The following is a 22,637-nucleotide window of genomic DNA, read 5'->3' on the forward strand; positions in this document are numbered from 1 at the left end:
GCTTTCTCGTGATTCTCAGAGTGTTGAAGATATTCTATTTTTTACAATTTACCTTATTAAATAAAGGAACAACAGTCGTTAACATATCTTTCGGTGAAATTAAATAATTGCATACTTTTTAGCGTCGTTTTTTTGGCTGAAATTAAAATATGCTCTGTATTATATTTTAAATTATGTGCATGTATGTTCCTTAAAAATTTAGCTATTAAAATGAATTTTATAAAGGTAAAGTATCTTAAAAAGCAAAACCTTAAGCAATATAAACTTCCAAGATCCATGTCTATAAGCTGTCTTAATCTTCTCATTGGTTAACGCTTGTCAGGAACTAGCAAATTCGTAAAAAGCTTTATTCCTAGATTTCTAATGAAATTAAATATATTTTTAACTATCTTGTGCTTAAATATTGTCTAATTCTTATACGTAATGGATAATGAACGCGGGAGATTTGAAACCAGAACGTTGTTGCTCTTATAAGGACATTTACGACATCGATGCTGGGGATAGTGTTTTGCAACATGTTCCTGGCAACATTTCCTTGTGGATCTCGCTATACGCAATTTCGATTTCCTTAAAATGTGCTTCTGTCCACACTGGACTGTAGATTTTGTCCTCAAAGTAGTAAAGGATGTCCTTTTCGATAAACCCAGCTTTGTGTAATCGATAAATGCGGAGTCCGCGCTCCTTCTTTGAATCTTGAGCCCAAAGGTAAACTTTATTTTAACTTACTGGAGAAAAAACTATTGGCCTGAAAAAAAAATACGCATAATTTGTATTTAAGTGTGTGAATATATTATTTATTTATTTATAATTGAACAATAATTATAATTATATACTGCGCATATAATTGTATATAATTGATAGCATTTGTAATAGGTATTTAATTTGATTTCATTTGTTTAGGGAATTACATATGTATGTATATTGAACTTTCGATTACGAATAACAAACAATTTTTTATAAACTCGACAAACATGAAAGAATCGTTTAGCAAGACTATGAATTAATTTTACTATGAATTATATTACGTTAATATATTTAATCTTCCTTGGATAGGCTACCCAAGTCGCTCAGAAAGATCTCGGGAGATAGGACATGTGAGGATCCGACCAAGACCTCCCAGTTGCGAACCGCATTGGTTACTTCATATGCGCACCTCATCTCCGACATGCTGACGCCGCCCACAATGAACACAATGAGTCTGGGGACGTTCTTCACCTGCGCCTGGGCCTTGTCCTTGTGCCAGTGGCCATACCGAGCACTGGCAGGTGCCTGATGGTAGTTGGTGTTTTGGGCACGGCCCTCGAGGAAGGGGAAATGACGCAGATCCAACTTATCCTCTATGCAATCCTCCATGATGTCCTTGATGACAGGTGTCCAGCGAGACATTTGGTAGGTGCTCTCGGTGATTCGTTCTTTTCGCGGCACGGAGTAGATCTTCTTGCGGGACTATTTCAATGGTTTAATAGTAAATCTCATGAACAAGTTAAATTATTAATAGAAACTTACATCGGCAATGACATTGATTCCCAAATAATTCAGATTTCGAACCATGTCCTGATCCTTGGGCGACAACTGCGCATGGGTGAATAGTTTGGTCAAGTTCTCCTCCGATATTCCATTCTTGATCATCACATAAAGCGCAATTATGCGAACTTTATCATAATTGGAGACATTCTGTATGAAAATACTTGCGTACACAAATTGACAAATATGTTAAGGATATGACTGCGCCTTACCGCATCTAACAAAATGGGAACAATGTTACGCATATGATCCTTAATCTTCTCCCCTTCGGCATCGGTTCCCATCGCTAAATCCTGTTCAACTCGGCAAAGTTTGTCGACATAGTTCTGGTAGGACTTCATACAGTCTTCGGCCAAATGCAAATGGGTCGAGTACTTGGACAGTTCCTTTTGATACTGCGGCATCTTTTTAATCATTTGCGATAAGTCGCGCATTGAAGACTTATCGGCTATAATAAAATTGGGATATATATTTGATTTATAGAGGTGTCAAATAATATCTGATTGGACTTACTGGAGCTCATCCTCTTGGAGTCGGTAAACTTTTTCAAGTTCTGCGTTACTTGAGTGGACACTACAGCAATATGCTCGTGGCGCAGCTCCACCCACAAGTCATCGTTCTCATCCAACAACACCTCCTTATCGGGCTGGTTGGGCCCAGGTGTATACCGATAGACGTCGTTTACGATTGGAAGCAAATCATAGGCCATGGCCTGCAGTGTCAGTTCATGCAAGAGCGGCGAGACACAATCGAAGCCACGATCCAGGATTAATAGCTGTGAACGGGACTTCTCCGGTCCCTCGCCCATGGTTGGTTCGTCGGCCTTGTAGGCGTCCAGCTTCTGCTGCACGGATGCAGCCAAATCAATGTTCCGATCCCAGTCACAGCGGTAGCGCACGTTCGGGTATTCCCCCAGAGTAGCGCATAGAGTTGCGATCTGCTCCGCGATGCGTTCAATATGCTTGCTTCGGATGGAAGCGAATGCCGGCGAATACAGGCACTGGAACGTATCCGGCGAGTCCAGCGAGAACACCTAGACACAAAGGAGTTATGCAGGTAAATATTACCAATCCCAATTAACTCTTCATGGTACTCTGCACTCGTAGAGCATCTTTATCTATGCCTCTACAGGAATATCCCTATCTCGCGATGTATTTTACGAAAATATTTTAAGAAACGCCTACCTAAAAATATAAAAAATATAACTATCTTCGCATGCCGAAGAGTATCCATACTTGCTGTATCCGCCTTCACATCTTGTGCAGCTATGGCAAAAGGTGATTTAATGAATATGCTCAAAATATGGTTACAACAAAACAACTCGAAACTTTTACCCTCGGAAAACCTTTTATCATTTAAAAACGATTTGTTTTCATGTATACAATTTCAATACATTAAATTGAACACTGCAAAATAAGTATAGCAAAACTTAAGGAGATTGTGTGTGAGAGCCTAATATAAAATTTAATAACCTAGCCCGATATAGAAAAAAAAGAGTCCAGTTAATAAGTTAAAACGTTCAGTTACCGTCAGAAAGTAATGCTTTAGTTATTTTACCTTCTTTTTGTACTAACAGTATTGAATTCTAATATATTTTTAGAAACAATATTGCATTTATTCATGTTTCCTGTAAGCTTAGTGAAAGAAAATTTTGGCGCACCTGGCATTCGTAAGGAAGAAATGCAATATTAATCTCCTTTAGAGTTTTGATCTTTCTTGCAGCGCACGATTTACACAAATCGTTGAATAATTCCTCTGGGCAAACTATAATTATATTCAAATTTAAAAAGAGTGAAATTTAAATTGAATATAAGTACAATAGCTCATTGATTTGATATAGTTAATTTTAACATGATGAAGGAAATCAAGAATGCATTTATGCTGGAAACCCCTGTCATTATTTCTGTAGAAGGAGGAGTAGATCAGCGAAAAAAATACATAGTATTTACATAGTTATATTTAAATTGAAAATGGTTAAAATGTAATAACTGACTGAACGAATATTGAATGTAATAGACCGGAAAAGGAAATGGGCGACTGAAATCTCATACCCTCAGTGAAAAAGACGTGCGCGTATCGGTAGGTTGGGCGAGCGGGGTTCTCAAAATCCCGAATCAAAGAACGAACCGACTCATCCGATGGGGTTATCAAATAAATAGCATCCATAGTTGGCAATGGCTCACGCTTCTTGTTAATATCTTCCACCACTGTAAAATTTGTAATATAATTTTGGATTTTTAATCTGCAGATCTGAAAAAAAGAAGACTTACAGGTGATTCCCTCGGCACTTATCTCATGCATTTTGGTGCAAGCCGAGACCATGCGCATACCCAGCTTGTCTACTACCAGGACACGCCATTCCATTCCACCGGCGCCAGCCTTGGGAGCTGACGTGACTTGTTTTTTCGGAGCTGGAGGCTTGTACTTGACCACCTCGTTCATGATCTCTAAAACAATACAGTATATGTGCATATAGAGGTTTAATTTCCTTTTTCCCCTTGCAAGTTTAAGATGCTAAATAAAACAAAACTAATAAATATTTATTAAGCTTATTTGGTGAGCAGATAAAAAATGTTCAATCTCAGAATAATTCTGTGGTGACTTTAAATGGACAACATTCTTGTATGTATGTTTTGATTGTAGAAATAAAACATGCGTATTGCTAAATAAAATATACATACATACATACAAAAATATGTAAATAAAAGCTGCGAGTTGTGCCGCCAAAAAAATGAGTCTGTATTAACTTTTGTTAAATAAATACACACAAAGGGTTTTGAAGGTCGATTACAAAAAGAAAATGCTTATTCTACGTTTTCGACTAATTTGTTTATTGTTCAATTATTATTAATGATGAAAAACTTATTTTAAAGATGATTTTAATTTAACCAACTTAAAGTAAATAATTTTATTTGTAAACGGATGAAAAAAAATGTGTATATAGCTTATTCTGACAGTATTTATCATATAAAGGAAGCTTGTAAGACTTCAGAAATTAATATAAAATACGGATTTGATTTCCGGGAAAAATCAATCGGATGCCATGCCCTTGCCAGTCTTGTAATATCAACTTTATTGCGACGAATTTTGGCAAAACGAATAGTTTTTTCACCTAAATCACACTTACTTTGACCAACTAATACTTTCAAAGCCATTTTTAATTGAATATTTTGTTAACCACAACAGGAATATGAATGGGAAAAGCTTAAATAATGTTTTGGTATATTTCTTCCTTTTAATGTCAACTGCTTTTTAATGCTCGCAAAATCGATGACCTACTCGATTCATCGATGCCAATAACATCGACTATTCGACTTATTTAATCGCTCAGATTACATCACGGGGGAACGGCATTTGACATTAATCCCCAGTTAACTTTCATTGAAATTTTTACTATACATCTTTATTTTTATTTTTTTTATTTCCTAATGTTTATATTTTTAATTAATTGAATCTTTCTTGAACGAATTTCTTGGAACAATATTTAAAAAATGAAAACTTAACAGAACGGTGGACGGTGGATGCGCCACTTGAGAATATGTTGTAATATCGTTTCATTCGTTTCAGAATTTCTATCGGTACTATCGAATAATTCCTGGCAATGAAAGACCTTTAACCTGCTAAAAACACCAAAGTCACTATTAAATGTGATAAATAAAATCCAACTGCGATTAAAACTCAACGAGGTCAGTGTGCTGGTGCTGCTCTGTGTTACAAATATACCTGTTACTTTCTCATTTGCATTCATTTAGTATTTTTTCTTGTGGTGCTATACATACATACACATATTTACATATAAATATATGTGCATATAAATATATTTATGTATGTATATTGCAATCCGAGGTGCACAATTGTGTAAATTGTAACGATATATAGCCAACTAAAAGATTTGGTATTTAATGTAATCATGATATACCTGTGTACATTCATACATATATACATATGCCTTTTTCTATAACATATCGTTTGTAATTTATTTACCATCTGTTAGGACACCGCCTCTTCCGAACGGACAAACATATATATATGTATTTCGTTTCATGTATACTTCCATCCGTTAAAATGTATGTATATGTATATATTCCTGACATGACGACGATAATAAATTCCAGTTCATCTAAACTTGCAGTTTTTAGCTCTCCCCGCAAAGTATAAAAAAAGGAACAACAAAATGGAATCGAACGTTGGAGAGGATTTGACACAAAAGTCTGTGGATGCGGAAAATGTGTTAAAAAATGAAGAATCTTCGTTTCTGGCAAACATACTACGGGAAATTCTCTACAGTCCCATGAACTTGGCTCTTTTAGCCATTATCTGCTTCTTGGTTTATAAAATTGTTCGGGATCGCACAGAAGTACCGAGTGTCGGTGCCCCAAAACCATCTGAGCCGGAGCTACCAAAAATACGGCGAGATTTTACGGTTAAAGAACTCCGGCAATACGATGGAAATCAGCCTGATGGTCGCGTTCTGGTGGCAGTCAACGGCAATATTTACGATGTTAGCAAAGGAAAGCGATTTTATGGTCCAGGTGAGTTTTTAATTAGAAATCAAGTCGAAAGAAGCATTTAAAGCATTTATTGAAATTAATTTCGTCTCGATAAGGTTTTGTTCAGAACCAAGGTCAGTTCCGTATTCAGGACACATTTTTAGAGGTCATAATGTACTAGTTATCGTTATCTACAATGGTTTTCGCTTATCAAAATAATCAAAAGAATTGTAAAATAAATAGTAACAAAGGAAGGATCTGACGAAATTCGCACGTTTTTTTTTTGTTATCTCTAGAAACTGATAAATGACACATTTTCTGATAGTTTAAAACTTCACTATTACTTTTTATAAATAGCGCGGCTTTATCATTCGAAATATCTGTAGTGTAAAATGTTCTGATTTTTTAAAACAGTCTTTTTTAAATGTTAACTTTTAATTTAAATCGTAAAACTTATTAAATGTACATATAATAACCCAAAAATCGAATACTCTTAAAGGTGGTCCATACGCTACGTTCGCTGGAAAAGATGCCTCTCGCAATTTGGCCACATTTAGCGTAAACTCCAACGATAAGGATGAGTACGACGACCTGAGCGATTTAACTGCTGTGGAGATGGACTCTGTAAGGGAATGGGAAATGCAATTCAAAGGTAGCGAAATGTTAATAATATACATGTTTATCATTATTAATATGCTTTCTTTTTTGATCACCAAGAAAAATATGAACTAGTGGGCAAGCTATTGCGAAAGGGTGAGCAACCAACTAACTACGATGATGATGAGGACGACGATAATGCCGCAAACGTAGAGGACGCCACTACTCCCGCTACTGATATTTTAAACGATCAAAACGAAGGTGCGCGAAAACGTCAGCCTGACAGGTCAAAAACGGAGGCTAATGGTCCTAATGCGAGCACAACTAAGGCGCAGAATGAATCTACCGATTGTTAGCACGCCCATATACATGCATCTTTTTTTTTTTGTTTTGTTAGAAAAACATACATACGTCTAAAACGTCTAAAAAATAATACATATAACCTGCAGCATTTCTTCAGACTATTTTATAAATGCTGTGTCTGCTCCTCTTTTTGGTAAATTGAAAAATAACTTGAGCGATAAAAGACATTATTAAATTTATGTGTATCACTAAAACAGAAAATCGTTATTTAAGAAAAAAAGAATCACATACACATATACGAGGGCTTTCTATGATAATTGTATTTAGTTTGCAGCCTTGAAACAGCTATTGTTGTTACTACCATTTTTCACGTTGTGGCTAAAATTGTTCCACAAGAATAATTGTATATTCATCTAAAAAACGGAAATTGTAAAGTTTTTTAAAGGAGAAGGCAAATTTGTGTGAGGGTATGAAATACTTCAAATAAAAGTGAATAACTCTAGTCGTTAGTTCATATATTTTTTGTTTTTCAAGAGGATGAGGCGCAGTTGGTGGGTGTTGTTTGAAAACCCCAATTAAAATAATAAATCTCTATGTTACGGAAATAGTAAAACGAATTGGTTTATTTTCAAAGCTTTTCTTAATTCCAAGATTATTTTCAAATCTGCAACTGTCAACGTTCCATATTCCATTGTTCCGATAAAAAATCATGGTATATTTTAAAGATCTATGCGCGGTCACACTTGCCCTCTTGATTACGAACATATAAAGTGTATTTTTTTAAGTGGGATATATAAGAATATGGATCGTCCCTTTAATTTGTTGTTTTACAATGCCATTTGCCGATTCATCAGAATGAAGCAACCAATATCTGTTACTGTAAGGCACAAGAGTACCAGCAAAACCAACAAAGTGAACGTGGTGCGCCAGAGCAAGATATTTAACTCTTTAGTTGGAAACCGGCGCGAAGGTAACACGCGCTGGTACCCCTCCCACGATGTGAACACCAAGAGTCGTCCGTCCAGCTTTCAGCAATCGGCATCCAACTCCATTCGTGCTCCAAAATTCGGAGGAATGTCTCATTCACGTGCCCATCTGGACAGTCGCAGAATGTCTGTGCTAAACAAGATGTTCATGACGACCATAACCGATTTTTTGGCAACCGGAGATGGTGATGCTGCCCGCTCTATTGTTGGCCGAGGTCTGCAAGTTTCCCATGTAAAGATCACAAGCGATTTCTCGCAAATCAATGTGTACTGGTCTTGTGGATCGTCGGCTGAGAAAGCTAACCCAATGCTCGAGGAGGAATTAAGCCGCTTGAGTGGCCAGCTGCAGCATGAACTTTCCCAGCTGAAACTAATGGGTGAAGTTCCCCGGATCAAGTTCGTTCGGGACAAAACGAGCGCGAATCTATGCCAGGTGCAGGAAATCCTGGCCCGGCTCGGTCCATTTGAATATGTGCCTTCGCAAAGCGATTCAATTGAGAGAAAAGTGAACAATCCATCCATAGAACCTTCTTCCCACGCAGACAGTTGGCCGCAGATGAGACAAGATGTTGTAAATTTTAACCAAAGCATAGTAATGGACAAGATACTCAATAAGATGCATAAATTTAAAGATGCCTGGGTCTCTCATATGAGGACGTTGTCCAATTCAAACGATTCGGCATAAAAAACGTTACTAATTAATCCACCTACAAACGCATAGTGCATTCAATACTATGGCATAGTAATAAATGGTTAAATATTTAACAATATTGTACAAGTTTATACGCAAGACGGCATTTTTAGGATGTTTGTTAAAAAAATCGAGTAGGTTAGAGCCAGCCGACAAACAGCTGATCGAAATTGAACGATATCTATTGGGGAATTACCTTGGCTACCACTGAAATATCGATAGTGCTATCGCTCTCTCCTCGTACGCCGTACATGCGCGATACATTGAATGTAGATGGCGCCAGTCGTCCGCAGGGCGGTATTTTGCAGTTATCGAGCGAAGTTTCCGACCTTCTACATCCCTAAATTCATTGAAGATTCCAGTTGAATGCTAGTCAGTGGTCCACATAAATAATTGTTTTGCTGTGAAAATTACTTGATAAATTACAAGTTGGGCGTACGCAGCGGGCGCACAACATTCTGCATTCAATCGGTTACTCACCGCAGTGTCACTCAAACAGTTGCCTTTTCGTTAGTTTAACTTGTGTACACATACACACAAATGTATATATTTTTTTTTTTAATGACTAACTGTTGTGTGAATGTACATGGAGAGGATTCTTAGTCCCAGCTGCAAATCGGGAGACCTGACTTGTTCGCACATAACGCATTCTGCTGGTTTCATTGTTTGTGAGCAGCTAAGTTTTTCGCCTTTTATTTTTTTTGCATTGGTATCGGTTTTACGTGATATCGAGTGTGTGTGTATGAGAACCACATAAGCGATTTTTGTTGTGCGCACGGCTTACGCATATTCTTTTTTTTTTATCTCAATGATAGTTAACCCGAAAAACATACACACACACCAGCAGTAATCAATGTGCAAGAAGCTGAAGTGACAAGCAAATTGAAAGCAGGAGTCAAGTGCATATAGAGACGCAAAAACAGTTTGATAACACAACAAGAATCGGACGGCAGCACTTGCAGCAGTTTCGCCAGAGCCCTCTTTTGAGCTAACGAAAAAACGGAACGAAAAAATCGGGGTCGAAGTAGTAGTAGGCGTTCTCCGCTGCGCAGCGCCGTCGTTGGACATCTACACCTCGAATTCTTCAAATCATTGCGAAAACATATAGATTATTTTGCTGAGACCGGAACAACAACAGTCGGGGAAAACGCGCCGCGATGGATAATCTAATAACCATTGTAAACAAGCTGCAAGATGCGTTCACATCGCTCGGCGTGCACATGCAATTGGACTTGCCACAAATCGCCGTTGTTGGTGGGCAGTCCGCAGGCAAAAGTTCGGTTTTGGAGAATTTCGTTGGCAAGTAAGTAATCATCGACATATAAACATAAAAGTATAATGCAAATATTGGCCGAAAGATGTTTGTTTGTTTATCTAAACGTGTGGGTTCCCAGCTAATGTTACCCCTTTTAACATTGTTGTTATTTGTTTAAAAAACATTGGCTTACAAGCGATTCGAACCGGAAAAGCATAGAGAAAAACATAAATATTTTGTGATATTGGATAATGTTTCCTTTTCGGGGAGAATTTCCTCCTGGTTAATCGTTTTTCAATCGCACAATTATGCAAGTACGCTTTGTGTACATACAATAGCCCAGAGCGGGTCTTATCAGTGGCCATCGAAAACAATGGTGTTTATCTAGCTTTTTCGGTGGAATGCCGGAGCAGGTGATGAGGCGGTGTAATCGTACATTTTTGGCCTCAAATATTAGTTAACAAAATTCGACAAAAAATCAGTTTTAACAATAAAATCAACCCCGTTTTGGCCGTAGTCGATGGGTCTTTTTAATGTCATTGCTCTCATTTTTGTACATATTAGGCTCTTGCGCGCGCTCTCTCTCTCCCACTCTCTCTCTGTGAATGTCGACCACCGACCGCCCACACTCTCAAAACACAAATACAATGGTTTCAACGCCCCAAAAAGAATGTCGATAGGAAAAATCAATATATATGTTACCGAGTCTACTTTCTTGCATTTTATCGTTTCGCTCTTAACAATTCCTATATATGTACATACATACCTAAGTACATATATGTATGTATATGCAGAAATGACCATGAACTTTGTCATTAAACATAAACATAAATGATAAGAACTATATTCCGTTATATTTTATATATTTTGGCAAGAAACGTAGACATCACTTTCACTTCTTTTTAATTTCCAACTAAAATAAATCCAAAAATTTAAGTTTAAATAATGATTGTTAATCAACCAATATAATTAAATACATAAATATCTATGTACTCAAGTACATTGCATTGCTTTGGTTTATCTTTATCTATTTTTGTGATAAGATATTGATACATTTTGCAACGTCCTTTTGTCATTCTATAAATGTTCCAGTAAACTTGTAACAAACAGCGTGTGTTGCTTACATAAGCTCTCTCTCCCTTCATATATATTCTAAATAATCCCGTTAGATTCGGAATGCGCAGGCGCATATATTTATATGAATATATGCATGTGCTCAGGGTCAAAAAATAATGTGTAAGCACACACAAGAGCCTGGCTTACAGAATCCAAAATATCTTGTACATCCATTCATGTATCTAATTAAAAATTATTTAGATATGCTACCATTATAATATCTTAACCTCGTCAAGTGTAATAGAGCTACTGATTACAGTTTATAAGTTACTTATCAGGTATAAAATACTCGTTAGAATGGTAGAAGTTTGTTGGTTATAATGGTTGGATTTTACTCAATATTTAGAGCTAGATACTAGTTATTGTATAAAGAAATATTGGGTAGTAAACAGGTATCAGACTACAAGAAACTCTTGATTGTGTAACTTATTCGTTACCATATAAAAGAGACTTGATTAATGGTTCAAGTTTCTCTTTATAATGTTATATGTTACTGGATACCCAGCAAGGAAGATATTTGGGGGCCATCAAATTGTTAAAATTGCTGAGTCTTGGTCTTTTAGATTTATCTTGGGCTATGAATAATTTCGAATGATTTTTCTTGTACATGAATTTTTATTTGTTGTTATAATGAGTCATTGTTAACAGGGACTTTTTACCACGAGGTTCTGGTATTGTGACTCGTCGACCTTTGATATTGCAACTTATAAACGGAGTTACCGGTATGTATCGACTACTTTGATAAATTCAAGAAAGAGTCATATTAAAATAATAAATATATTAACACAAATAGAATATGGCGAGTTCCTTCACTGTAAGGGTAAAAAGTTCTCCAGCTTTGATGAGATTCGCAAGGAGATCGAAGATGAAACGGATCGTGTGACTGGCAGTAATAAAGGCATTTCGAACATTCCAATTAATCTGCGCGTTTACTCGCCGCATGTCCTCAATCTCACCCTGATCGATTTACCCGGATTAACTAAAGTGGCAATCGGCGATCAGCCCGCGGATATCGAGCATCAAATCAAGCAGATGATCTTCCAGTTCATCCGGAAAGAGACATGCTTAATTCTGGCCGTCACGCCGGCCAACACAGATCTGGCTAACTCAGATGCGTTGAAGCTGGCCAAGGAGGTGGATCCGCAGGGTGTTCGCACCATAGGCGTTATAACCAAGCTAGATCTCATGGACGAAGGCACGGATGCAAGGGATATTCTGGAGAACAAGCTTCTGCCGCTGCGACGCGGATATATAGGTGTCGTGAATCGATCACAGAAGGATATCGAGGGACGTAAGGACATACATATGGCGCTGGCTGCCGAGCGCAAGTTCTTCCTAAGCCATCCATCGTACCGTCACATGGCCGATCGCCTGGGCACTCCCTACTTGCAGCGCGTCCTTAATCAGCAACTAACCAACCATATAAGGGACACGTTGCCGGGCCTGCGGGATAAATTGCAGAAGCAGATGCTGACCCTGGAGAAGGAGGTCGAGGAGTTTAAGCATTTCCAGCCTGGCGATGCCAGCATCAAAACCAAGGCCATGCTCCAGTAAGCTCTCAAATGCAGGGAATAATTTTCAATATATATAAACCCCGTATTCAATTACAGAATGATTCAGCAGTTGCAATCAGACTTTGAGCGAACAATCGAGGGCAGCGGCTCCGCCTTAGTCAATACCAATGAGCTCTCTGGCGGCGCCAAAATTAATCGCATTTTCCATGAACGGTAAGTGTCCTGCAGAAAAGACGTGAATTATTAATACTCACCTCCGTTTGTCTAGTCTACGCTTTGAGATTGTTAAGATGGCCTGCGACGAGAAGGAGCTGCGGCGCGAGATCTCATTTGCCATTCGCAATATTCACGGTATTCGTGTCGGTCTCTTCACGCCCGATATGGCCTTTGAGGCAATTGTCAAGCGACAAATAGCATGTCTCAAGGAGCCGGTCATTAAGTGTGTCGATCTAGTTGTGCAGGAATTGTCGGTGGTTGTCCGTATGTGCACAGCCAAGGTCAGTTAAATTAAACCCAATACCGATATGTATTTATTTCTAAACACAAACTATAGATGAGCCGGTATCCACGCTTGCGGGAGGAAACGGAGCGTATTATTACCACGCATGTCCGACAACGGGAGCACAGTTGCAAGGAGCAAATACTGCTCCTTATCGACTTTGAGCTGGCCTACATGAATACCAACCATGAGGATTTTATTGGTTTTGCTAAGTATGAGATATTTGAAATATGCCTACAGGATATATACTAATCATTATTTGAACTTTTAGTGCCCAAAACAAATCGGAGAATGCTAATAAAACCGGTACACGACAGCTTGGTAATCAAGTTATACGCAAGGGTCACATGGTTATACAAAATCTTGGAATTATGAAAGGTATGGATGTTAAAAAATGGATATATAGGGTATTGCCAGACTTGAATTTTAAGATATGTTGCATATAAAGCTAGCCTAATATATTCAAAATACGCTTAAAATATCGATGGTACAAGCTAAATATTGGATTATAAGGATTCTATGGATGGCACCATTGATTGCTAGTACTTTGTTTTGTTGAAATAAATCTCCTTGAACACTTATTCATTCAAGCTTTAATGTATATTTTTCAGGCGGATCGCGGCCTTATTGGTTTGTGTTAACATCCGAAAGTATCTCCTGGTATAAGGACGAGGATGAGAAAGAAAAGAAATTTATGCTGCCGTTGGATGGTTTAAAGTTGCGCGATATTGAACAGGGCTTTATGTCAATGTCTAGACGTGTCACATTTGCTTTATTTAGTCCCGATGGACGTAATGTTTATAAGGTTAGTAATTTTTGTTAGCATACAAAAAAATGAATTTTAAATGATTTCAAAACTAAAAAGAAAAGAAAAACAAAACAAATGAATCAAAAACAGAGAGACAAAAACCTTAAACTTCTTTCAACAAATTAATCATAAAAAAGAAAACAAAACAAAAACTAAAACACAACTAGACCAATTTTTTAACGTAAACTTTTGCAAAATAAAGAAGTAATTCAAACGTAACAATTTAATTCCAATTTGAATGAAACCTAACCTTTTGTTAATTATATAGTCTGAGGCAAACAGATCGAGATCAATGAATTATTTTTTTGTATAATATATAAAAATTACTATGTTTTTATCAACATTTGAGTCAAATTAAAGGCCAAGGAGCTTGCCACAGCAAAACAGCATATGTAAGCTCCTTGTGCTTTTTCTTCACATCAATTTTTGAAACTCATGAAGCATCGCGCGTCGTCCTAAAAACACTCTGTAGCTAAGTCTCCTAAACAAAAAGTAATCCTTTGGCTTGTACTGCTACTCATTAATGTATTCAATTAATATTATTGCTTTAATTGCTGTTTAACTCTGTGCTAGAAAACCGAGCAACTTAACATTTTACATTTGTTTCAGGTTTGGTTTGCTGTTAAGCATGTCTGAGAGAGAAAAGATTATTGATTGCATATTTAATTTAATTTGTGGGAAATTCTAAATCTTAACTACTTCACGGAGAATCTTACTGCTACAGTAACTAAATATTTTTTGGGGATTTTATTTAAAGAAAAATATTTGGAGTTTTATCAAAATCAGACGGCTATAAATACTTGCCACAAGAAAAACTGGCTCGTTTGTTGGTATTATTCTGTTAGAAATACTTTCCCTTGGTGTAGACCGACTATAAACCAGTTCTTAAATGTAGTACAGTGACAGCCGACTTCACAAGTATATCAAACGCTATACCCATAAGTCCATTTGTAAATAAACCTTTTCTTCAATTGGATCACTATAGATTAGCACTGTTCTTAAGCATATTGACCTTTTCATAAACCTAAAAGTAACTTAGTAGATAGAGTAAGCTTTTGTTAAATTAAAAGTGCATTGCAAATCTGAAGCAAACATGCTGCTAAAAATGTCCGATTACAATTGTTAAAAGTTCTCTTCATACAAGTTTTCTTTCTTTTTTCTCCCATTCTAAGAAGGATACTTACGTCATCTTGCCTTTCGTGGCTTTTGGGCTTCAAAAATACCATTTACTGCATCCCAATCCAAGCAGTTGTCATTATCGGCGATACTTAGGATCTGAGTTTCTAAAAGACTCAATGAGAGGCTAATGAGACTACAGCAAACATGACCGAAACCTATACGGGAAACAAACGAATCCTAAACGAGACCCAAACGAGTCCTAAACGAGACCTCAACGAGTCCTGAAGGAATCCTGAACGAGACCTTACCGGGAGCCTAGAGAAACCTACAAATACCTATTTACACGGGCCAGTTATTTGTTTGGAACCTAAAAACTATACCTATAATGTATATTTATATCGTGTGATTCTGATAAAGCTTCTAAGGCAAAAAGATTGGGGTTAAAACGAAGACACCCCTTTCGGAGGATTATTGTATGGGTATTCCGACTAGAAAGACAAACCCATAGACACAACGAGGTTCAATAGTACACTAGGCAGTTATATAGCCAAAGGAGAGAGAGGGGAGCAGCCAAAGGAGACAACGATATATAACATAGACACGAGTTTTGGTCCAGATCTTGTTCTTGATTCAAATAGGCCTTATGAGAGATGGAAACAATAATATATTTAATTGCTTTTTCTTTTCTTTTTGTTTATGTTAATTTCTTGCTCTTTTATTCGAACAACAATGCGGCGTGTGTGTGTGTTGTGTTTCTAGGATTACAAACAACTGGAGTTGTCCTGCGAGACGGTCGAGGATGTTGAGTCGTGGAAGGCATCCTTCTTACGGGCCGGTGTCTATCCCGAGAAACAGGAGACCCAAGAAAATGGAGATGAGGTGCGTATATATCTTTACAAGCATATATATATAAATAAGAAGAAATCTACTACTTACACTTGATATATCTTACATATTTGTGTGTTTAAAAGCAATGCATATTAATATTGTATTGTCTAAGATATCCCAAAACAAAATAGCCATTTTAAATAACATGAAAACATCTTTAATTTATCTCTTACTGGAGGTAGGCTGAGAAATACAAGAAAACAAAGTGTATTTATAGAGATATTTATGGATATAAATATCTGTCTATAAACAATAAACAATGTATTGCTGGCAAAGATTAGAAAAATGCAGGCATGATTAAACCTTATTAATAACCAAATACATATAGTGAAAACCAAATAGAAAAAGAACTACACAAACTTGATTGTCCAATATTTTATATCTTATCTTTTCGCTGTTCCGTTGTTGTTGTTGGCCAAATCAACAAACAATTATCTCTCGCCATATTGATGCTCTAAATGCATAATCTTCATCCAGGAAGGACAAGAGGTTTGTGTGAATTTCTAAGTAACTTTGACAATGTTCTCTTGTTTTTGTTTATTTTTTCAATTTTGTTTTGAATATAATTTAATGAAATGACTCATAGTAATATTGGGGCTTGCTCTGATTTAATTGAGAATAATAATAACATTTGTATAACCATTTTAATAGAGGCTCAAAGTTCACATTTTTGTATTCTAAATAAATATTTAAATTATTGTCAGAGCAGCCCGATATTTTATGTACTTGGTTTATATTTTTCTAATGTTGATTTCGTTGTTTACTAATATTATACTATGCTACTAAGGTAACCCCTATATAATTGTGTTAAAAAAATGTGATTTTTGCTTTTTATAAACATAAAACATGACTCTGTTACATATATATATATATATTTATATTTATATATATATATAAAAATTATTATTCATTACTAACATTGCATAAGGATATATTCATAAGATATACTTTTCCTGAATATTTAAATATGTTTTCTTATATTTAAATATTTAAAAAAGTGGAATATGCAATGCCCTACATAAGCGCCACATATAAACACCCTACCATATATATCCCGTTTGTCTTGGAGCTGAAAATATACCCCATAAATATATGTATATATACATACATACCTGAACGATCACCTTCAAGTTCGGAGCTGAATCCCGTATCATTCTTGTACTGCGTTCTGAAATACTAATCAAAATTATAATATTCGCCAAAAGGGGTAAAGAGCTTTTAACTACTCACTAACTATGGTCATGTTAGCTAGTTATTGATAACTTAACACAATATTTATAACCAATCAACTAACGGAAAAAGCAATCTGGTCGGATGACTTCGACCATAGAATTATCTTACTTATTTATTTTAACAATTGTCTTTATGTTATTTTCTTCTATTTTTCCCTCCACGTACCTCAAACAAAACGACAAAATTTTACCAAAAACAAAAATATATATGAATAAAACGCCAATAATAAAAATCTATACAAATAAATATTTAAAACGTTCTGTTTTTAGCAACAAGTATGTGTTGACCTCCAAAATTTGTTTTAAGATTAAATCTTCTTTATTAATGCAACGAAAGTATTTAGACAAGCTTTAAGTATTTAGTCTTGTGTCATTTTCTTGGTCATCTATTTTATATATTTTAATATTCTTGAAATTAATGGAAGGGTGTGCAACCTCTATTCGAGATTTATTTTTCTTTTTTTTTAGTTACTAGTAAACTCCAGACCTAGGACGAAAATAATTGTTTTGGTTACACACCTGTAGCGATAAAGAAAGTTCAGTAGGTGTTTTAGACAAAATTTAACAGAATATAAAGAGACAACTTATTAGTATCAGGTTTAATTGGAATAATATTTTTATAATACAATAAGTAATGAGATTAACTTTATTTATCTAGTCTTTAACACCTTTACCGGACTGCCACTGACTTTCCTTGGAATGTCAAAAAATATTAGCTTAAGAGGGACTTTATTGAGTTTGGATTATCTTAGTGTTTTTTTTATATGTTTCTTAAATAGATGACAATATTATTTGAATTTATATGAGTACTTTAAAAAGGATGATCCAAAATCCCAATCGAATGTCTTTGTTATTTTACCCGGGGTGCGCACAGAAATCGCTAGATTTTAAATCAATAGAAAATGTGTCTAAAAACAAATATTTTTAAAACCTTTGTGACTTACTTTCGGGTGTACTTTCGAAATGGCTCCGTGATTACACAGGTGCTTTCTGTGGGCACTCCTGTTTTGAAGAGAACTTTAAATCTTACATTTCGTTAAAGAAAATCAATCTCTATTCAAATTGCTTTCTTATCTGGCACTAATTAACTATTAAGTCATATTTACACCCTAACACATATACATGCATTTTGTTGTACAATTGGGTTTCACATTATTTTTGCACTCTTTATGCTCTTCTTTTTTACAAAACAAAAAAATCAATATGGCAAATCAATTCAATCAAATCGATTATTTCCCACACCAAACCCTTTCTTTAAACGAAACTTTCCACAAATCGCAGTCGCAGAGCGAGGAGAGTTCCTCCGATCCACAGCTGGAACGACAGGTGGAGACCATACGCAACCTGGTCGATTCGTACATGAAGATCGTAACGAAGACCACCCGCGATATGGTGCCCAAGGCCATTATGATGCTGATCATCAACAATGCCAAGGACTTTATCAACGGCGAGCTGCTGGCCCATCTCTATGCGTCTGGTGATCAGGTATTATATAACCAACTAAAGTTTAATTATAGTTTAAAACTAATGACATTTGCTTGCAGTCACAAATGATGGAAGAGTCGGCTGAATCGGCCACGCGACGAGAAGAAATGCTGCGAATGTACCGGGCCTGCAAAGATGCCTTGCAAATTATTGGTAAATAATATATATTCACCTCTTAAATGGCTTTGTTTATTAACTATTTAAATACCAAAATCCAAAGGGGACGTATCCATGGCAACTGTATCATCGCCATTGCCGCCTCCGGTAAAGAATGATTGGCTGCCCAGCGGCTTGGATAATCCACGACTCTCCCCACCAAGTCCGGGCGGTCCTCGTAAGCCAGCTCCTACCGCACAGGTACAAATAACATTTGTATACACCCTTCACATATTACATAATTATTTATTTACAGGGCACCATGGGTGGACGAAATCCCCCATTGCCGCCAGCTACTGGTCGCCCAGCTCCAGCGATTCCAAACAGGCCAGGAGGCGGTGCACCGCCACTACCTAGTGGTCGACCAGCCGGCACGTTGCCACCACCAATGCTACCATCGTAAGTATTAGAGCTCCAAGCCTTTAAAGTTATTTAACAATATCTATAGTGTATAGTATATAAACATGTGGAAGTCGACGGTTGAGACCTCTTTTTATAATATGCAAAAAAAATAGCTTTTAAAATTGACCTGGTCCTTGATCTCTCAGAATATTTTTATGTTTTGCTTCATTATTAAATTTTGGATTTTGTATTTTTCGACTTAATTGGTATGTTATTATTATTTTTGTTTCTTTGGACATTTCCATATCATAGAGCTGAATTTTTATTCAAGAGAGCTTCAGCAACATACATTTATTTATTTATTTATATAATAATAATAGATTACAAAAAAAGCACTAAATTGTGCAAGCAAACCTTGTAAAGTTAACTAGGTACATTTACATTTCTTAATTTTTTTTCAATACAACATTTGGTCTTGTGGAAATTTTTAATAACAACAACATAATTACTAAGTTGTAAGCGTTAAGGATGTTTTATGTTTACAAATCTAACAAAAATAACAACCTGGTTTCGTTAAAAAAAAACTCAAATTACCCATTTTTATACATATATGTATGTATATATTTTTATAAAGGTAGCAAAGATTTTTAATAAAATCCTTCCGTCACTATAAAGCTGCTTAAATCGACATGTCTGTCTGTCTGTTCCTTTTAGATTTATAATTATCATTTTTTGTATTATATGTTTTCATAACAAATTAGCTTTAATTAAGAACTTCTTTGTATATTTTTCAGTATAATTTAAGAAGAAAAAATTAATTTTTAAAGCTTGCGTATAACAAATTTAAGTATCTCAATCTCCTATACCTCAACCGATTTGCTCTCTCTGAAATATATTATTGATAGAATGAAAAGTGCAACTAACCAAAGACCAAAATTCGTCAACTGTTATATACGAGCTCTAAAAGTTATACCAAATGTATAGCATAGCATATACAGGAAAAATATAGAGCTAGTTATAAACCTTATGTTGCTTGTTAAGAATTTGATTACTTACATTTAAATAAGAGATTTGTTGAACAAAATTAACAAAACTATTTTTGTTATTTCTCTTTTTCTCTTTCTATGTGGTACGATTAACACCAAAAAAAAAAATAATAATAATGCATTAATCTAATCACTCACACACATAATGTAAACAGACGTCGTTAAGTTGTTGTTCAGCCATCGCGAGATATGTACATCCATAGGCCGAGATCGATCCACCTTATATAAATTAATATATGTATCTTGCTGACGATTTAACCAACACACAATATCGCCAATATTGAAATATGTATTTCGACTTTGGTATTATTCCGGCATAAACAGATAACACGGCAACAACGATGTGTGAAATCGATACATTTATCGTTAATCGTTTATGAACTATTGTAGTTAATATTTAATCTGGCGCGTTAATAATATTGAAAAAGAATTGTTTATAGACATATACATACAAACAAGCAGAAAGAAAAGAAGAAAGAAAGAAAGAAACTAGTCGAGAAGCACATGTTTCCTTTTATTCCAAAAGAAATTTGTTTTCTTTACAATTTACTCTTACTTTCCCGTGTATATATATACATACATATGTATATGTATGTGCTTATGTATGTCGATCGATGCATGCAATACCTTCTACATCAAATTATCCTGTTAAGTCTCGCTTACAACGGCAAATGCTCAAAAGTTACATACATATATACATACATTTGTATGGGCAGATGTCGAATGACGGATATTAACTAATGATCTTAATTATAAAAGTAAATAACTATAATATACGGCTTTCGTTATAACATATACATAATATTATATGGCTTTGTGTTATTGTTGTTGATGTTAACACTATAACTCTATGAAAATGAGAAATTGTTAGGTAAAGCACAATTAAAGCTACATATGTATAGTCAGTCACAAAGTATTTCCTTCTAATTGAAACCAAATTATAAACTTGTCCGTTGGTTAGAGCGACCATTTCAATTCATTTAAATTTAATTTTAAAATCGGCCTAAAGCTGGAGAGACACTTAAGAAACCTCGATGCTATTCGAACCATCGATAGCTTGTAACATTAATGTTTTTCCAGCTTTATAATAATCATATTCCAGGCGTATTATTTTATATTAATTTTTGTACTAGTTTCAATGTTTCAAATCAATTTAAAAACGCTTGTTTGCTTAATGCTAAAGCTACTTATACAAACATTAAGCAAAACTATATCACATTTCGAGCAAGTCGAGAGAAAACAAGGCATTCCTAGCTGCTGCAGTCGTGTTAACCCCTATAGATTTGTAGATAATTTGTTTCAGAGATTCAATTTGAAGTTCAATTTAGGTTTTTTTTTAATTGTAAATGAGATCATACTAGTTTTGTGACTCATTGTAGTAATCGATTATGACGAAGGAAATATGCAGCTACTTATATTACAACATACAAGCAAGTTTACGTATACTAAATAAAGTGCATAAATAAATAATTAAATAATAAATACGGCATTTGTGTTGTGTGTGTATCTATTGTATATCTAAAGTGAAGCTGGCGGGCAAGGTTTCTATGTATGTTTCAATATTTACTTCCAAGTAAAAATAATAACGCCATACAAATATCTGCATTCATGTATGTATAAAATAAAGGTATATCATCAGCATTTTTAGTTTATAAATTGTAATAGTTACCCAAAATACTTTAATTTTACAATGTTATCTATGTATTATCGATATTGTTTTGCTTTTGCTTTTATACTACATATATATTTGAAATGAAGTCGTTAAACAGAAAAGACAAACACCTTAGATTTGGCAAGGACGAACCAAGTGAACAAATAAAAAGGGGTTTCAAGCGTTACGATGCTTGTTTGGTTGCATAAGACGTTGGTCTAGCAAATATGATGAATGAATGAATGTACATACATACCGTATAAATGTAAAATACCATTTATGAATTTCAAGTCGAGTCACTGGAGCTGTTGGCGGTGCCATTACACAGCAGACGGGCGCCCATCGCTATGTGCCGGAGAGCATGCGTGGCCAGGTGAATCAGGCTGTTGGCCAGGCGGCTATCAATGAACTGTCCAATGCCTTTGCTACGCGGTTCAAGTAAACTGAGGATTGATGGAAAACAGTATTATGCACTATATAAATATTAATATATGCAAATTGGCGCACGCATCATATTAAGAAGATGTATATCGGTTGGTTTTCAAAGCTCTACAACTAAATTCGTCGGTATCACGAGAATCTTAGATATATTTTCAGCATTTTAGGTTCATTTTCTATTTAGAATAAATGTATCAAAAAATTTAAAAATATAAACATTTAATTTATTTTTGAGGATTAGTTTTGTTTAATTAAGATTTATTACCCTTTCATTTTAGAAATGAGATTTTATAAATAACCAACATAATGATTGAAAAAAGGAAATACACATATATATATATATATAGATACACTTATATATATATATATATATATATATATATTTATTTATTTATTTAGAAAACTTATATATATAACCGTGTTAATAAAAGTGTTTCGAAGATCACTTGTTTGCTTGTGTATTTTATTTAAACAATTAAAAAAAATCGTGAAAAGAA

At 35.3% G+C, this 22,637-nt stretch overlaps 4 protein-coding genes across 21 annotated transcripts; 3 read left to right on the forward strand and 1 right to left on the reverse strand.

The window, feature by feature from the left end:
- Window positions 1-772: 772 nt before the first annotated feature.
- LOC110184377 (protein ROP) lies at window positions 773-4,906 on the reverse strand. Its single transcript, XM_020952877.2, has 8 exons — window positions 4,652-4,906; window positions 3,795-3,971; window positions 3,576-3,731; window positions 3,185-3,288; window positions 2,038-2,557; window positions 1,737-1,972; window positions 1,507-1,674; window positions 773-1,446 (listed from the first exon to the last, which is right to left on the reverse strand). Exons 1-8 carry the CDS (start codon window positions 4,677-4,679, stop codon window positions 1,036-1,038), a joined length of 1,800 nt encoding a protein of 599 aa, XP_020808536.1. The 5' UTR covers window positions 4,680-4,906; the 3' UTR covers window positions 773-1,035.
- MSBP (membrane steroid binding protein) lies at window positions 4,829-7,416 on the forward strand. 11 transcript variants are annotated; one of them, XM_086827514.1, is made up of 6 exons: window positions 4,829-4,894; window positions 5,092-5,210; window positions 5,519-5,591; window positions 5,657-6,056; window positions 6,514-6,666; window positions 6,732-7,416. In XM_086827514.1, the coding sequence occupies exons 4-6, from the start codon at window positions 5,699-5,701 to the stop codon at window positions 6,965-6,967; spliced, it is 747 nt and encodes a 248-aa protein (XP_086683640.1). In that variant the 5' UTR covers window positions 4,829-4,894; window positions 5,092-5,210; window positions 5,519-5,591; window positions 5,657-5,698; the 3' UTR covers window positions 6,968-7,416. The 11 variants fall into 11 exon arrangements, with proteins under 11 accessions (XP_086683640.1, XP_086683709.1, XP_086683678.1 ...); XM_086827583.1 differs by having other exon boundaries at window positions 4,832-4,894; window positions 5,640-6,056; XM_086827574.1 differs by having other exon boundaries at window positions 4,878-5,034; window positions 5,640-6,056.
- Window positions 7,417-7,769: 353 nt separating this feature from the next.
- LOC110184481 (uncharacterized) lies at window positions 7,770-8,670 on the forward strand. Its single transcript, XM_020953032.2, has one exon. It carries the CDS (start codon window positions 7,770-7,772, stop codon window positions 8,583-8,585), a length of 816 nt encoding a protein of 271 aa, XP_020808691.2. The 3' UTR covers window positions 8,586-8,670.
- Window positions 8,671-9,286: 616 nt separating this feature from the next.
- Window positions 9,287-22,585, forward strand: shi (dynamin-1 shibire). 8 transcript variants are annotated; one of them, XR_015270444.1, is made up of 15 exons: window positions 9,287-9,894; window positions 11,611-11,684; window positions 11,756-12,512; window positions 12,573-12,689; window positions 12,745-12,973; window positions 13,030-13,187; window positions 13,247-13,353; window positions 13,587-13,780; window positions 15,662-15,781; window positions 16,268-16,279; window positions 17,293-18,507; window positions 18,567-18,660; window positions 18,728-18,864; window positions 18,920-19,062; window positions 21,994-22,585. XR_015270444.1 is itself a non-coding variant. In XM_020953027.2 (15 exons), exons 1-15 carry the CDS (start codon window positions 9,749-9,751, stop codon window positions 22,142-22,144), a joined length of 2,643 nt encoding a protein of 880 aa, XP_020808686.2. In that variant the 5' UTR covers window positions 9,287-9,748; the 3' UTR covers window positions 22,145-22,585. The 8 variants fall into 8 exon arrangements, 6 of the variants coding, with proteins under 6 accessions (XP_020808686.2, XP_086683518.1, XP_086683525.1 ...); XR_015270443.1 differs by lacking the exon at window positions 21,994-22,585 and adding an exon at window positions 20,207-21,533; XM_020953027.2 differs by having other exon boundaries at window positions 18,304-18,507.
- Window positions 22,586-22,637: the final 52 nt, after the last annotated feature.

Source organism: Drosophila serrata, unplaced genomic scaffold, assembly GCF_035046125.1.
Source record: "Drosophila serrata isolate PLE 108 unplaced genomic scaffold, ASM3504612v1 contig_8, whole genome shotgun sequence".
Taxonomy (NCBI): Eukaryota; Metazoa; Arthropoda; class Insecta; order Diptera; family Drosophilidae; genus Drosophila; species Drosophila serrata.

Excerpts from the sequence above, each read along its gene's own strand:
- LOC110184377 (XM_020952877.2), bottom strand. The coding sequence starts at position 4,679 with ATGGCTTTGAAAGTATTAGTTGGTCAAA. Across the intron at positions 3,289-3,575 it reads GCACGTCTTTTTCACTGAGG|TTTGCCCAGAGGAATTATTC; the intron begins GTATGAGATTTC and ends ATATAATTATAG. Across the intron at positions 1,675-1,736 it reads TTCCCATTTTGTTAGATGCG|AATGTCTCCAATTATGATAA; the intron begins GTAAGGCGCAGT and ends ATTTTCATACAG.
- MSBP (XM_086827514.1), top strand. The coding sequence starts at position 5,699 with ATGGAATCGAACGTTGGAGAGGATTTGACACAAAAGTCTGTGGATGCG. Across the intron at positions 6,057-6,513 it reads AAAGCGATTTTATGGTCCAG|GTGGTCCATACGCTACGTTC; the intron begins GTGAGTTTTTAA and ends ATACTCTTAAAG. Across the intron at positions 6,667-6,731 it reads ATGGGAAATGCAATTCAAAG|AAAAATATGAACTAGTGGGC; the intron begins GTAGCGAAATGT and ends TTGATCACCAAG.
- LOC110184481 (XM_020953032.2), top strand. The coding sequence starts at position 7,770 with ATGAAGCAACCAATATCTGTTACTGTAAGGCACAAGAGTACCAGCAAA.
- shi (XM_020953027.2), top strand. The coding sequence starts at position 9,749 with ATGGATAATCTAATAACCATTGTAAACAAGCTGCAAGATGCGTTCACA. Across the intron at positions 13,188-13,246 it reads GATTTTATTGGTTTTGCTAA|TGCCCAAAACAAATCGGAGA; the intron begins GTATGAGATATT and ends TTGAACTTTTAG. Across the intron at positions 13,354-13,586 it reads AAATCTTGGAATTATGAAAG|GCGGATCGCGGCCTTATTGG; the intron begins GTATGGATGTTA and ends TATATTTTTCAG.